Consider the following 16,246-nt stretch of genomic DNA (forward strand, 5'->3'; position numbering starts at 1 on the left):
TTTAATTAGTTATATCACTGTTAATTAGTTCTATCATTGTTATTCTTATAATAACATTCTTCTTCTTAATATTATAATTTCCCTAACTATAAGTAGTAATAGTAGTATTGTTATTTTTACAGTGGCAGTAGTTGTTGTATCTAGAGCTGTATTTCTTATTTCTGTTACATTTTATACAAGGATCTCTATATGAAAACAAACCCTAGTCCTTTTATCATTATTATCATTATTAATATGATTATGAATTGTTTTAGTAATAGTAGTAATTCAGTTCTACAGTTCTGTACTATAGTTGTTATTATTAATATATATATTATTTTCACCATCTCCTGGAGGGGAGCATACGATTCAATACTTTATTGTGACACATCTCAGTTGTTTCTGAATTTGCCTCAGTGTGCCCACAAAGAGATCTTGTATTCGTAATTCATTTCTTTTTTTCTTTATTTTAGTTTATATTCAACTAAAGACATTCTGCATACCAAATTTGATTTGTTTACCACCAAATCACAACATATGTTATGTAAGTAGTACCTCAGTAGTAGTTCTTTATATTTGTATATACGGTATAACTTGGAAACGTAAAATAAACGACAATAAGATGGCAGCAAAACCGGATTAACTTCTAACTTTGTTTACACACCCTGTAGTAGAAAATGTTGGAACCCACCCAAACACACAACTGTCCTGTAGCTCAGCTTTAAGTTGGCGTCTATACGTCGCACTATTTTTATCAGACTGAGCCACATAATGCCTCTGTACCAGAGACTGATCCAGCCGCTCACTAACCAAACACCAGCACCCAAAGATAGTTATTAAAGTCATATTCAATAACATCTCACTCATATGTTTTCTATCGGTCATAGAACAGGAAACAAATATTTAATCTAAACCTCTCAGACTCTATTTATTTCATTTTTATATTAGTCTGCTCTGTGATATTTGACCCTTGAGATTATTTATTTTTAATTTTATTTGTTCTACCGTTATCCAACGTGTGAAAGACTGAGGAGCTGCAGCCGAGCCTCAAACCCAAATATCTGTCCTGATATAATCTCACACAGTCCACAGCCAGCACAGAAGACCTGGTTTAAATTCTTACAACTCAGCCTGGCACGCAGCGATCAGGTCCCCCCCCCCGTTGACCTTCGACTACCACTGTCATTTTCCTCTGCAGCACAGGTGCTGGACACCCGGATGAGCCCGAGTTAAAATTAACCCAGACAAATCTCTCCTTCGGCCACAATGTAGAACCACACACAGCTCTTTGTCTGTCTCTCGTGGTTACGATCTGTTTATGGTCTCACTGGAGGTTTGGATTCCAAGGGGCAGAGGACAACTTGCACCAGTGAGGTCATGAGATTAAAGTGAGAATAAAGTCAGTAAGACTTAAGGGACTTTTCCCCCCCACTGCAACATGAAACGTGTGGAACATTCGGGTCATCTTTTAAAATAGAGCAAACAAGCAACAACATAAACAGCCAAAAATACAAGCTCAATGATATATATTAATGTATTGAGATTGTTGCATCATATAATGGTTAGATTTAGTTTTTACTATATCTTTCATGTCCATATATTTCATGTTTTCCAAATAATACAGTGTAGACTGAAGAATTTTTTTTAAGGTTGTTTGTTTTGTATTACATTTTTAAAATATATATTTGGGTGGGGTTTTCATAATATATTATTATTATTATCATTAAATAAATAAATCATTATCATTAATAAAATAAAGTAAAAGTCACTGACATCCGCAACTCAAATTACAATGTCCACTTCCTCGGAGAAAAGTGAGAATTCCACTCACCTCTGAAATATTTTTATGGCATCACTGTAAAAAACACAACAGCACAATAACCACGTAAAGCCTTTGTGTGTGAAAATAAAATGTCTCACCTCGCAGGGCAGAAGGAAAGTGTCGTGGACGCAGACCGAGCAAGATGGTTCCTACAACCTCGTGCGGAGGGAAACTTCGGTGAAAGGTGATGAGAAAGTGCACAGCCTCCTGCAACCAGCTGTCTGACAAACACTCAGGAGATCACATCTGACTTATAAGTAGTTCCCTTCTCTGGAGGCGTTTTCAATGATGCTGTTTGAAGAGAGCGGTTTGAAAGAATATTTGTAATAAGCCTCCAGGCCAGTGAGCGGAGAGAGAAATGTACGTGTACAGTATGTGTGTGATGAGACAGGGCAAAGTTTAAAAAGCTCATTAGCGTCAGGCGATGACGGTAACTGTCGGGTGGAATCACTCAGCGACACGACATCTGTTCTGACATGTGTGTACTGGTGTTATTGGATGAAGCACAAGTGTGGCTGCACTTCGGGCTCAGACTCACTGAAGCTCCTCTGTTGAGCTGCTTTATTCAATTCTATTTTATTTGTATAGCCCCAAATCATAATATACATTTTCTCAAGGCACTTTACATGAGAGGTCAGGACCTTCCCAGCACAGGGCAATAAACCAACAGGTTCTTGATTGTTTTTTGTTATCACAGTACTTTTATTTATCCTTTCCTTTTGACATTACTTTTAAAAAGACGTTGTACTATTTCATCTTTGATTTTAGATTTTTCTGTTCCATCTTTTGCCGTCTTTTATTGAAATGAGATTGTGTTGATTTGCTTCTTGTCATGCTGCTCGTTCTATACGCTTAAAAACACTTAAAATAGGTTCCAGCTGTGCCACAGGTTTCATCACATCAGTTTAATCTTTATTTATAAACGTGTTAAGATACCTGATCTAACATATACCTGAAATTGAAAACCACTGCTCTTCAGTCCAGATCCTAAAACTCTTGTTGCCAGTGATAAATTCGAAACTTAGTATGATTGAATTCAGTCCTTCACACCATACAAACCACCTGAATCTGAATGTAATGGAACCTGAGTCATGTTGTCATGTAAACATATGAGCTATTTGGTAAACAATGGAACATAATAGTGTATTTCTACTCAGACAAAGAAGCAGGTGGATTCAGATTATTCTTAATGTGAACTGAGGATGAGAGACTCTCTCTGTATCATATGGTGACTAACCTCTCTATTTATACAATCACCACCCAAACCAAAGTAAACAGATACAAACAACAGGTCCAGGATCACATCTCTGTACCAAATGGCAGGGTTGTCCCAGTGAAACAAGCTCCTGTGTATTGGGTTGGACATTTGATATCCTCTCGTCCCTGTGGCAGATGCTCTGTGGCCGAAGCTGATTGGCTGCTGCAGCCGTGAGATTTCGGTTTGAGGGCAAAGTTACCAAGAGCCGAGGTGAAGACAAGAGCGACCACAAAGCCTCTAATATTTGATCGCTAGAGTGGCATCATAGCAAGTGGACCTGAAATCCCACGCACGCACTTTTGATCCTTTGGCCGGACTTCACCTCAGAGTCTCTTCTCGGTGCAACTCAGAGCCGCAGGCAAACAAACACTGCAGGCTGAAAAACACAGGGAACCAGTCAGATCCTGCTCAAGTTGGCTATATCACACAGAAGGACCTGTTTCACAGAGACACCCACTCACTGTCAAACACAGACAAGAATGCAAGTATTATATGAAAATGACATAAATGTTTCCAATCTAAAAAACATATAAAAACAAGTCTAAGAACTACACCATTAACTTGTGTTTGGTCGAGAGGCTTCTTATTGGTTTGAACTTCACTTTTAAACAACAATCTGTCTCCCCCCCCCACCCTTTACAAAAGTTAAAATAACATTTGGATGACATTCACATATCTTCTAGACATCAGGATTCAGATGAATACTCATCTTTCAGTCAAGTTTTCCCTTAATTTTAATGCTTTGCTGCAGGAATTTCATTTAGTAGTCGTGGCCAGAGTTTCCATTGATTTACCCACATGTCTTGAATAAATAGTCAAATGTTGAGTCGATGTGGAAATGGACTCCAGTGCTCTGCTTCTAAACAAATATCTCAGATTAGCACAGAAATACATAAATTAAGTGTGTGTTTCTGAACTTTTCCACCTCAGTTATAATCTACATTCCCCACACGGATTGTGAAGTTGTGTTTATTGGTGCAGAAAAATAGAAAAAGCATTAAAACCTTCATGAAATTGACTGAGGGAGTAAAACCACAGAGTAAAACAGTAGATTGATAAAAACAACATTTGAATCTCAGTTTCATGAGTTTAAAACAAGTGCTGCCCCCTTCTGGTCTGTTGATAATGATATCTAAAATCTATGATTAAATTCAGGAGTGGAAGAACCACTCCAAAGTTTAACCGTAAAAAAAAGCGAGATCCTAAATAATAAAAAATGAAAATACATATTTTGTGTGTACAGAACTTCTGTGAGGTCATAATTTCAATGAAGGCTCGGAGGCGGGTCCCTTTCATAAAGCTTTATTTCACAGATCTCCTGCAGCAGGAGGCCGAGGCAGCCGGGCTCATTACACATTTACATACACTGTCTGTGGCCAGTCCTTACGATGCTGCTCATGTTAAATAACTCAGAAATTCAAGACAAAAACAACAAACACACTCACACACACATTGTTCAACGTAAGATATAACAATAACAATATCAGAACGACAGTAATAATAACAGCCACTGTTGAATAGTATGTATTTCCAGGGTCTGACGCTGTATTTTCTCAAATTTGTTGCACAGTCAGTCATCTTTAAGGTGCACTGTAAAATCTGCTTGTGACGTTTCAATAAAACCTGACGAATGCTGCACCACAACACGCGGTGAAGACAGAGAATACTTGTTGTAGATTTTTTTTATTTATATATTTATATATATATACTTATATATATATTTCGTATGAGTACTTTCTTCTTCCGGGGCAGAGTTCATCTCCTCCTCGTTATCCTCTGCGGCAGATACCGTCGATGTGGATTCAGCGCACTTTGTTTGGCACACTCAGTTTGTAAGCCGCTGTGGTGAGGCATGAAATCTCGTAGCTCAAGCGGAGACATAAGGCGCGTCTCCATCGGATGTGCGTGGACTCACAGGACTTCTGCAGGGGACAGACCACAGGACGGAGGAAAAGAGGCGATGAGAATAATAGGCACGATAATTGATCGTTACTTATAATGTCAATATCATCATTTAAATAGAAAATAGAAAATGATGGAGACTAGACAAGGAAAAATATCAATACATTTTTTTGTCCTATTTTCTTTTTAGTTCTATTTTATGTTCAACTGTTATTATTTTGTAAGACTGTTGTTGTAATTATAAGATTATTACCATACAGGTTTTATTATTGAAGTAATATATCATTTAATTTTATTTATTTAAAAGATGAAAAAATAGGTTATTATAACTATTATCATTCTTATGAAGATGATGATGATTATTATTTTATTATAATATATTTTTAGCCTCCCTCCTAAGGCCCTCTGCCAGGTGATAATAATAATAACCATCATAATCATCAGGATTATACAAAAGCTACTCAATTGACTTCCATAAAACTTGGTGGAGAGCTGGAGCTTGACCCAAGAAAGAAACATTACATTTTGGTGAAGATCCAAATCAGGGTGTGGATCCTGAATTCCTTTTTTTCATTTTGTTTAATGTTGTGAGATATGTTTACATTTTCTTATATTTCCCTATAGTGCTTTTTATTTTTACCGTACCTGCGACATGCTGAGGCTTCATCGGGCTCGTCTTCATCAGGAAGGGCTCTCCTCCTTCAAACGCCAGGATGGGATCGCCCACCAGCCCGCTCTGCTGCTGAGTTGGGTTACTGCCGTTCTTCAGCTTGATGATCTCCTCGAAGTCCGCCTGCTCTCCGTTGGCTGAGACACCATTTTGGTGAGCGGTTGCCTGGACGCCATTCACGACTGCACTGGGGCTCTGCAGGTTTCCAGGAGCTGCAGGGAGAGGAGGGAAAAATGAATGAGCTCATAGGGTCTTGGTTGATAACATCATCCCTTCACTCCTCATGAGAGGTGACCTTACCTTTGTTGAGCTCTGTGTCTTTGCCGTTGACCTGTGGAGAAGCTTTGACGTCTTTCTGTGATAACAAAGAACAAAAGGTCAGGTGGAGACAAGATGAAGTTTAGTAGCTTTCCAGTTTAAAGTGAATCTTGCTGGCTGACCTTCTCTCCTGCGTCACTCTTCCGAGTCCTCTTCATGATCTCCTCAAGGCGCTGAGGGAGAGATCAATAAGTTAGTCAAGTGTGACACGTGTCGTGCAATGTACAGATTTTCCTCTCCTCTTCCTCACCTTCTTCCTCTCCAGTCGCTCCTGCTCTTCTTTGTGGAAGTGTTTCTCTCGCTCGATGCGCTGACGCTCGGCCTCCTCACGGGCCTTTGACTCGGCCTCCTCCCTCTGCACAAAGAAAACAAAAACACGAGAATGAAGTTTAACTATAAAACCAATTCTTGAGGTTTGAATTTCATGACGTCAATGCAGCTGCAGACAAGAAGCAGCAGCGTGTCAGTCACTGTCAATGGAAACCTGCATTTTATTACAGAATAAAGCAATAACCAAAGTTCATCCCTTTAAAAATCTATGATCATAGTGTCGTAGCAAGCTGCTGTTCTTCCTCTATGATCATTTGCGGCCACCAGGGGGCAGCAGGTGCTCAGCTGTCTGTGGTTTGTTCTGCAGTTTCACGGTTGATGCAGCACTGATATAAAGTGATGCATCCTGGACTTAAACAAACACCTGATGGGTTAAAAAACTTTCTCTGACTTTTAACTGAAGCTGCAGAAAGTCACCGGGTCACATGGTGTTAAAACCTGCAGGAACATGGCGGCTGCAGATGTTAGGGTCAGATGCTGGGTTAAGTTTTACTCTCCTCCTCTGTGATGACATGGAGTGTAATTGTATCAAGAAGATCTGTTATATCCTGAGGTGGAGAGATTTTCTACATCTGTTTTGTCTGGTCTGAACATTTTTTAGAATAGGTGTGTGTCTGTATAGGTTTTGCAAAATCAGACAAATTGAGAGTAGCACAATTTTTAGAAAAAGAAAAACCCCTAGAGCAGCCGGATAAGCCACTGTTGTGAGGTCAGTGAAGCCACAGGAAGTAGAAGGTCTCTGACTCGACCCTCATGTCGGTCAGAGAGAGAGAGGACAGAGACAAACTATTGTATCAGTGACACCATTAAGTGCTTCACTGGGTTTTTAGATCCAGTACAGATGTGTCCAGTCTGCAATGAAAACAGAAATGATGACGTGTGTGTGAATCACATCTGTCGAGGGCAGAGCAGCTGCAGCCTGATTGTTTCTCACGTTTACCAGTTCACTGAGGTCTCCTTCCCCCAGTTATCAGACAGTCTCCACACAGCGAGCACTACTCTTCTTCACCCCTCTTCATCTGAAGTGAGATCTAAAAAAACAAGAGGCCACTCCAGCCCGAGCGAGTTTCCCTGTGGTCCTGGTGGAACAATGGTTTGATTGAGGGCTGAGAGGCGAGTGGAGCCGGTGCTTCGGGCGCTGCTTATCTGACCATCGGCCCACTGAGGAGGACGAGTGTCAGCGCCCGGCGAAGGCGACACAGGCCTGTCACTATCTCCCCGGATCACAATGGCTCCCTGCAGCCTCCGCTCATCAGCGTTATTATGAAGGTCACCAGCTGGCATCTGCCCAGGCAGACAAGGGGCTCTCTGAGGATCACATGACACACATCGCCCGTGGCACGGAGCACCCCCCATGTCCAATCTGCCCAGATGCCAGACAGTCGGGGGGTGAGGGAGTCAGAGCAAGAGGCCTGATGTTTGGGCTCGGGAACACACACACACACACACACTCTGAATGGCTCGTATGCATTAATCTTGCTACAGATGGTTAATGGGCTTACTGCATGTGGGGATCACTGGGATTGGTGTTGGTTAATGGAGATGAGAGGGTTTTCAGTATTTACAGTTGACTGGAAAGGATGTCTTCCGTTTCACCGAGAGCAGAGTTTAATACAAGGTTGAGGGTTCAATTCCCAGTAGATATCAGCAGTGGGTTCAAGGAGTTTTCAACATTTAAACAAGTTTTAATGATAAAGTTCCAGTTCTGACCTGTTTCTGCGCCCTCTCGTTCTCCTCCTGCTCGGCTTTAGCTTTCTCCTGCTCCTCCTTCTCCTCCTGAGCGTCTCTCAGGCGCTGCTGCTCGGCCATGAACTGAGCCTCCTCCTCCCTGCGCTTCCGCTCCTCCACCTCCCGGGCCATCGCCTCCTCCCGCAGGATCCTGGAGAGATGTTAGATATATGAAGGTTTGTGGGATTTCTAAACTTTACACTTTGCACATGAGAGAATTTTCTAGAGATGTTCTTAGTCAGTGCAGAACAAATCAGATGAACCTAAAGAAATTATGAATTATAAATGACATTAACAGAGCTTCATATGAATTACAAATCAGGATCATTCATTCGATTTGTTTATTTAAATCAAAATGGAGCCTGTCTTTCATGGAGATTCCTGTTTTGCACTGGATATCAATTTAAGAAATCACATGTTATCGGGGTTTCTGTTATTTGACCTCTGACCTGTTCTTCTGCTCCTGCTCCAGACGCTCCTGCTCCTCCTTCTCCCGCTGCTCTCGGGCTTGTCGGCGTTTCTCTGCCAGGGCGCGAGCTGCCTCCTCCTGGTTGTTGGTGCCCGCTGACGGCTTGTTGGCCGGGGGGGCTGGGCTGGAGGCAGCGGCGGTGGCGGTGGCTGTGGTGGGGGTGGGGGTTCTGGCAGCGGTGGTGGCTGTGGTGGGGGTGGGGGTTCTGGCAGCGGTGGTGGCTGTGGTGGGGGTACTGGCAGCGGCGGTGGGTGCAGCAGACGGAGTGGGATTACTGGTGGAGGCCGCTGCCGGAGACGCAGCTGAGGCAGTGGGCTCTACACTTGGCACTGGAGAAGGAGAAGCTGCAGGTGGGCTGGGGGAAGAAGGTGAAAGCCGAGCTGAGGACACCGCGATGGCAGGAACGTCACCGGAGTCTGAGAGAGAGAGAGAGAGAGAGAGACAACGAAGAGGAGGAGAGATGATGCTTCTGTTTTCTGAAACCACTGGAATATGACGGTTAACATCTGAGTTCCAAGAGTGAAGCTGGTAAAACCATCTGATGCCAGACACACAGGTCACCTTGAAGCTTGGCGGGCAACACTCACCTTTTTTCTCCTCGGCGGTGTCGGGCTGCTTGGGCTCGTGGCCGGTTTCCACGGCGACCGCTGTGACCGTCTGCGGCTGGACCCTGGCGGGCGTCTGGGCCCGTTTAGGTCGGGCCTTGGTGCCAGTGGGTGTCTTCTTACCCGTGGGAGTCTTGGAGGCCGCTGTCGATGATGCTGATGCTGGCACTAGAGGCGACAGGGGCCGACTTTTGGGGGCCGCCGGCGACGGGGGTCTGTTCTTCAGCTTCTGGGTGCTGAGGAGGAGAGAAAGTTGGGATGAGAGGAGATAGGAGCACCAAGGTAATGAGGCTCCCAGTGCGGAGCCCATAACTAGGTCATGTGGAAGCAGCGAGCGACTCCATCTGAAACCCAACAGTCGCTCGCCAAGGACTGAGGGGAGAGGGGGGGTGTAACGTGAGAAGAGGGGAGGCAGGGAGACATATTTGTTTTAAGCATCAGTCAGGAAAACCCCATTCTGTCTACAAGCTCCTCACGGCCGCACAGACACACCTGCTGCCGGCAGAACGCTGACTGAACCGCGGCCAGCCGAGTCTCTTTAAGAGGTTTGATTAAAGAGCCTGGGACCATCTGTCAGACATGAACCTGCTTTGAGGACAAAGCACCAGGACCAAGCAGATCTGTTTCTCTGTTTCTCTACCTATGTTAGTCAAGTCCTCGATGGAGGTTTTATGTGACATTAGAGATATATCTGGTTATCTGGTACCTGGTCTCCGGTCTGGATCTTGTGGTCGTGGCGGCAGGAGACGTCGTCTGTCTCTTCTTCTGCACTTTGTCTTTTGTGAGCGAGTTCTCCCTCTCTTTGTCTTTCTTCTCTTTCTTCTTCTTGTCCAGCTTGAAGATACAACAATAAGCAGCCGTTACCTCACGAGGCTGAAACATCTGCTAACATCTGGTCAGCTGATAGTGTCAGAGAACGACTTCAAAACAGGAAGGAAAGTTGAAACTATTAAATTTGCAACATTAATATCTAAACTAAGTTTTTGACCACTTGATAAAAAACCTCTCCTCCATGTTAGTGGTTTTAATTAGTTATTTTATGCTCAATCATCAACAGGGGAGACAGTTGTTTATTTCCTGTTTCCTTCACCCATGAAACATCCAAAGAACATGATAGCACCACAAAAGGTCAAGTTCACATTCATTAAGTGTATATGAGGGTCATCATGAATACAGTCTGTCTGCCTACCGGCGTGGAGTTTCGTCTGTGTTGGCGCAGCGTGATGTCCGGCGTGCTGGCGGACGAGACCCTCCAGCGCTCGGCGGAGTTCTGGTGCTGGTGGTGATGGGAGCTGGCGTTCAGCGGGTTGGCAGAGGCTGAACGGGAGCAGTGGTGAGAGTCTGAGCGACACATAGACATGCAGAGAGCGACGGCAGGGCCGAGGTCAGGGCTCACAAACACACACACATACACACACACATACACACACCCATACACACACACGTCCACACACCATGCAGAGTAAGAGAGGCTACACAACGAGCCACCACACTGCACTTCAATCACAAGCTTAATCCAATTTTTCATTTCGTCTATTCATGCATTTTGTAGTTTATTCTTTACTCCGAAATCAACTCATCAGCTGTTTTAACAGTTAATTAATGATTAAAAGCTTCTTTCTTTGCTGGTTCCAGCTTCTCACGTGTGATTTTGATTCTTTTATATTAATGTTAACTGATGTTTTTGAGTGTGTGTGTGTGTGAGTTTGTGTGTATTTTAGACTTTTAAGATGTAACTTTTAGATCTGAGAAGCTCTGGTTTGTATTTCTCATCAGTTTCTGACATTTTTAGCCTTAACGATTACTTGTACAAAGAATTTACATGATTAAAAGTTACTGTTGTGGGAAAAAACGAATCCACAGGGTCTGTTTCTGTTTTGGAATAACTGGGTGAACTCAGATAAAGATTGTGTGGTGTGATACTAAAAGCAGCTTGAGGTGAAACATCTCAACTGATGTTTCTTAAGAAATAAACATCAACTACGACCACATTCACCAAAGGGTTTCTCTGTAAAAACCGAAATAGAAACAAAGAATGAACATACTACTGCGTGTTATGAGCCATTCAAACTTTTCTCCTCTCATAAAAAGCCATAAAACATGAGATCAAAAGTTTCTCTCCCTCTTTGCACACTGCACACACACACAGAGGATTGTGGGTAAACGCTGGTCGGAGGGGGGGGGGTCTTACACTCACGGGAGTCGCTGGTGTTGAGGAGGGTGGCGGCGCTGCGGCTGCGAGCCAGGAAGGACAGCGTCGGCGTCATGAGCCGCTCCACGATCCGGCTCTCCCACGGGCTGAGACGCAGACTGCGGGCTGATACAAGAGGACGCCGTGAGTGTCGTAAATACAGTACACAACTACACACACACTTCTCTCTGACACAAACATTTACACACATATTCACACCCCTGTCTGCCTTCGTCTGATGCACAGTGGAGTTTGTATGATGCTGGAAACATCACTGAGACTATATTCCAAATTTGGATAATGATGCTGGAGAGTCTGAGGACTTATTTAGCAGATGTTTGTCAGTGCAGGTCCAACTGCCCTGAAGGATTAACAAATATGTATTTTACCGTATTGTATGATATCATATAAGTTGAAAAACAAGTTTGTAATGTTGCCAATAATCATGTGAAAATAGTGAGTCTGCACAACCGTCTCCACGTCAGTCAACTGGCTGAACCAGTTCAATCTTTTGTGGGGATTAAAAAGTATTCTGTGTGCTTTCCTTTTCTTTTTCTGAATACGCTTGATTAACCCGATGAGTTTACTGAAAAGTAACCTGATTATGAACTTGGCAGAGCTGCATTTAAGACGTGAGGAACATTACACTTTATCCCAATTGTTTCCAGCTCCAGCCTCTGAAAGTTCTTTCATCCAGTGACACGTTCAATGCTCCTTCTAAATGTTTGTAAACTCAAGTATACAAATCAGACGTGATCAGACTCCAAAGATACAGGATTTGACCTTCACCTGCACACAGAACCAGACGTTGGAGAATAAAACACCAGGCAGCAAACCCACATTAATGCTCATTACTTACCACACAAACACAAACACACACACACACAAACACACACCAGAGAGGCTGGCGTTTACTGGACCTCTCTCACACCCAGAGCAGTGCAGAGGCCGGTCAGTTTCTGGTGAGTTCAGAATTAGTGCCTTATGTCCTGAATGCAACACACACACACACACACACACACACACACACACACACACACACACACACACGTTCCACTGTTCTGATGGGATGCAGCGTCACCGAGTGTCATATGATGACAAAAAGCACATACGACATCCAGCAACAGCAGCATAAAACTCAATGCATTGTAATGACGGATGGAAAAACAACAACAACAATAACATCGTCCTCTCATGAGCAGCTCGATGTCAGAGATCAGTCTGAAAGTGTTTGTTAGAGCAGCATACGCCTGTGTATGCATTTTACAGAGCACGGGACAAATACAAGAAACCAGAGAGAGACAAATATATACGACACAGAGTGAGACTCTTCACACAGAACATCGTAAAACTCTTTTCATCAGAATCTGGATTTCAGAAACAAGAGCAGCAATTTTCGAACTATCGTAGGAACACTTCTGTTTTGTAGATTGTAAATAAAGATGGAGGAATTGACAGTTCCCTATATGTGAAGCTGAAACATCTGTATCTCCTCCTGGTGGCCGGCTGCAGAATAGGTCAAAAACCCTGCCTCCTCCATGTTAGAGGATTGGACATGGGCCATTCAAAAGTAAAAATACACAATACATTTATCTCAAAGATGCTTTCTGGCCAAATCATCCTGTAGTGTGAGAAGTTTACAGTCAAAGTTTAATATCACTGACAATATCTTTGATTTTCTTTTAGTATGAGAGGAACAGCGAGTGGGCGAGTGAGCAGACAGTGAAGCGTAACCAACCAGATGTTGTGTACTTTACAGAGTTGTGGCAACAGTATGAGGATCAGCACTCAAATCACTTGTTTAAAAGTGTGTGGTCCTACTGTGTGGATTCTCACTATTAAAAGATTAAAGTTCAGCTGCATCTGTCGTCGGGTCTGTGGTCTCGCACACTTTCAAATTCAGTAAAGGTTTTAAAATCCTCTAGTTGACAGCGGGCATGACTTTTATTTGATGCAACGAAAAACATGTGTATCAGTGGAACCTCGCTACTGTGGCTACATCGCCTTGATCTCTACTACGACACAAGATGTCAGCGTTCGTAACAGGGATATTTTGGCTTCATTTCTGGATAGTGGGAGGAAGTGGAAACGTGTCGTCCATCTTTACAAACAATCTCTGTTCTGCACCTTGAGACACATCTCACTGAGAGACATCATGTGGTTACTTCCCTGTTGCATCCTGATCCTTTAAAAAACAGCGTGTGAGGTACAACAGAAAACGCACAGGCGACGAAACAGATGGACCTTGAACACCAGGTCTAATGAATCCAGTTTGTGTAGATGTCTTATCTCTCATGTTTTGTTGCTTTAATGCGTTAAACAAACACTAAAATCCCTCCTTGTATCACAGACTGCAGCGCAGGCCGTCCCCTCTGCTGTACAACAGACGAATCCTTTTCACAACCTGTTTTATGACTAACTGATAACCTGACTACCTTCTCCCTGTTGCTAGGCAACACTGGTTTCCCTCCTCCTCCTCCTTCTCCAATGCGGCAAGACGAGGCTGAGCTGCTGCTTGGTGATCGACTGCTCACCCGCAGGTAGATTTATTCCTGCGTATGTAAACGTCACCCTCTCTTCCGAACTATCACTGGTACCCTGGTGACTGTGCAGAGCGTCTCTCAGGACCGGAGACATGAACCCTGACGTCTCCCTCTGACCCTGAACTCACTGTGTTCTCCTCCTCCGTGTCCCTGCAGCACCCGAGGATCTGTACTAGTGAGGATGGAGCGAAGGAATGTGAGTCTCTACTCTGCTGACTGCTCTGTGGGTGATACCATCGATGATGACACATGTTATGAGACGTGACGAATCTGAGATGAAGACAGTGCTGCTTATGTTCAACTCAAGAGTCTGATGAGATTGATAAAACCAGATAAATCATATATTACACTTATCAAGAAGAAAATGTGTTTTTGCCACCATGACCAGCTTCATTCTACAACAGGAAGAAATTCCCATTTTAAAGCAGCTTTTCCAAATCGCATCAAAGCATTTCTCATGGAATTAGGACAGATTTTCTCTTTAATACTTCAAACTGAATTATACTGTTTTTTCAAGAAAAGTTTTCCTGCTCCAACAGCATTTCATTTGGTTTGTTTTATATTATATTATATATATTACAAGTTATATCCTGAAATCTTCCCAGATAAAGCTATTCAGAAACTAGTAATAATGAGAAAATAATTGTCAAAATGATATACAAAGAATATATGATATATATTAGGTCTATACTCTAATAAAATGAAATATAAAGAGTGAGCTAAAAGGAGAAGCTGCTCGTGTTATAATATGAAACTGAGCAAATGTTGTTTGTCATGTTGGCAGTAAATTGGAAATAGCATGGGACCTATTCTGTAAGTAAAATAATTAAAGAAACAGAAATAAAAACACATAGAATAATATAATACAAATCAGCTTCATTTAGTTGCTGTACTTGATTCATTTGCAACATCCACCACCAATACGACCACCACCACACCAAACCACCAACAGTACAGTGGAGGAGGAGGAGGGGGGGAGGGGGGACAACCAAAAACAAGAAGAAGATGTCGAGATGTGAACCCATGAAACAAACGTATCAAAAAAAATAACATATCACAGAATGTGGCTGAGTCATGTCGAGGTGAGAGTGAGGCTGATCAAAAAATGCAGAGGAGACTCAAACCGATGCCCAACCACCAACGGAAAATAAAAAACCACGATGCACACGAGTAGGTGGTAAATGACCAGTCACCAAGCACAGGCAGGCAGGCAGTCCACCAGAGACGATAAAGAAAATAAAGATTAGGGAAGAGGAAGGGAGACAGGAGTGGGGGGGGGATGAATAGGAAGGGGTGAGGAGGAGGAGGAGGAGGAGGAGGAGGAGGCCTGGTGGACACTGACGTCGGGTCGTCCTTACTTCTGTTGGGCGAGTTCCAGAGCGTGGCCGAGGACTTGGACAGCCTGCTGTTAATCACAGGGTCCACCTGTCTGGGCAAGTTGACCGTGGAGGCCGAGCATCTGCCTGCACCGGAGAGAACGCAACACACAACAACTGTTCACAAGGCGGCGCCGAGGGTCCGGGTCTGGAGGCGAGCAGGGGACTCGCCGTGCTCTGAGGTCATTGTGGCTTCCCATTACAGTTTAAAGAGGAGGGTGGGGGGTTAATTTAGATCCAGACATATAGAGGGGAGAGAGGGAGAGGGGAGGAACTTTGAGGAAAGCGTGGGAAGGGTGTGGTAGAGTTAGACGTGACATTTAGAGGAAACTGCTTAAAGCTCTTTTTTTTCACGCTGCCACACGCGTTTCGGGATCCTCGGCCTCTGGAGGAGAGAAACTCGTGTTGACCTCGGGCTCCAGAAGAAGCCGTCACATGTAACAAGACGGTCTGAAAAAAGGGGAATTAGGTCACAGCTCACGGCTAATGAAACAGCTACGTTTCCCCCTCGTGTATTTCTGCCTCCGTGACACGTTGAGGTGATTGCAGCGAAAACCGATTTTTGGCCCAATAAGCAAAAAGGGTTTGACGCCCTCATGGCATCAAACCCTGCACGATGCTATTTCCTTTGCGTTGCGTCAGTGGGAGCAGTGAGTCACCGTCTGTGCTCAACACCAGGACCTCGAGCTACAGTGAGGATGTGACATATTCCTGTGATTGTGCCCCCCCCCCCCCCCCCCCCCCTCTGTTTTCACCCGAGACTCACTTTCTCTGCGGGAGGTCTGGTTTAGTCCGCCCGCCCAGGACCACCTCTGCTGGCGGATCTCGGCCCACGTCTTCTTCGTGGACCTCTTGATGGCCGACTCGTATCTCTGCTGCAGGAGCAAAAGGTCAGAGAGGAGTCAGCGTTCACACCCATCACATGTTTCCACTCTTTGTGCCGAGCTAAGCATCTCTCATCTCAAGCTATAGACTTATCGATATTCACGTCTACCTCTAAAGATAGAGTTCAGCCCAGGTCGCGTCAGAGTCAAAGAGAAAACTCCCAAAGCTCA

At 43.9% G+C, this 16,246-nt stretch overlaps 1 protein-coding gene across 5 annotated transcripts in view; it reads right to left on the minus strand.

The window, feature by feature from the left end:
- Positions 1 to 4,351: 4,351 nt before the first annotated feature.
- Positions 4,352 to 16,246, minus strand: part of LOC133026042 (MAP7 domain-containing protein 1-like) — a 28,976-nt gene continuing 17,081 nt past the window's right edge. Inside the window, exons 5-17 of one of the 5 annotated variants that reach the window (XM_061092862.1) lie at positions 15,958 to 16,066; positions 15,174 to 15,278; positions 11,279 to 11,398; positions 10,271 to 10,398; positions 9,788 to 9,915; positions 9,064 to 9,317; positions 8,457 to 8,892; positions 7,990 to 8,158; positions 6,200 to 6,304; positions 6,072 to 6,122; positions 5,932 to 5,986; positions 5,607 to 5,843; positions 4,352 to 4,981 (exon numbers count right to left, since the gene is read on the minus strand). In XM_061092862.1, the coding sequence (XP_060948845.1) occupies positions 4,971 to 4,981; positions 5,607 to 5,843; positions 5,932 to 5,986; positions 6,072 to 6,122; positions 6,200 to 6,304; positions 7,990 to 8,158; positions 8,457 to 8,892; positions 9,064 to 9,317; positions 9,788 to 9,915; positions 10,271 to 10,398; positions 11,279 to 11,398; positions 15,174 to 15,278; positions 15,958 to 16,066 (1,908 nt within the window). In that variant the 3' untranslated portion in view covers positions 4,352 to 4,970. Of the gene's footprint in view, positions 4,982 to 5,606; positions 5,844 to 5,931; positions 5,987 to 6,071; positions 6,123 to 6,199; positions 6,305 to 7,989; positions 8,159 to 8,456; positions 8,893 to 9,063; positions 9,318 to 9,787; positions 9,916 to 10,270; positions 10,423 to 11,272; positions 11,399 to 15,173; positions 15,279 to 15,957; positions 16,067 to 16,246 lie in introns of all 5 variants that reach the window. The other 4 variants (XM_061092861.1, XM_061092859.1, XM_061092864.1 and 1 more) reach the window with 4 other exon arrangements.

The sequence above is a fragment of the Limanda limanda genome, chromosome 19, assembly GCF_963576545.1.
Source record: "Limanda limanda chromosome 19, fLimLim1.1, whole genome shotgun sequence".
Classification (NCBI taxonomy): domain Eukaryota; kingdom Metazoa; phylum Chordata; class Actinopteri; order Pleuronectiformes; family Pleuronectidae; genus Limanda; species Limanda limanda.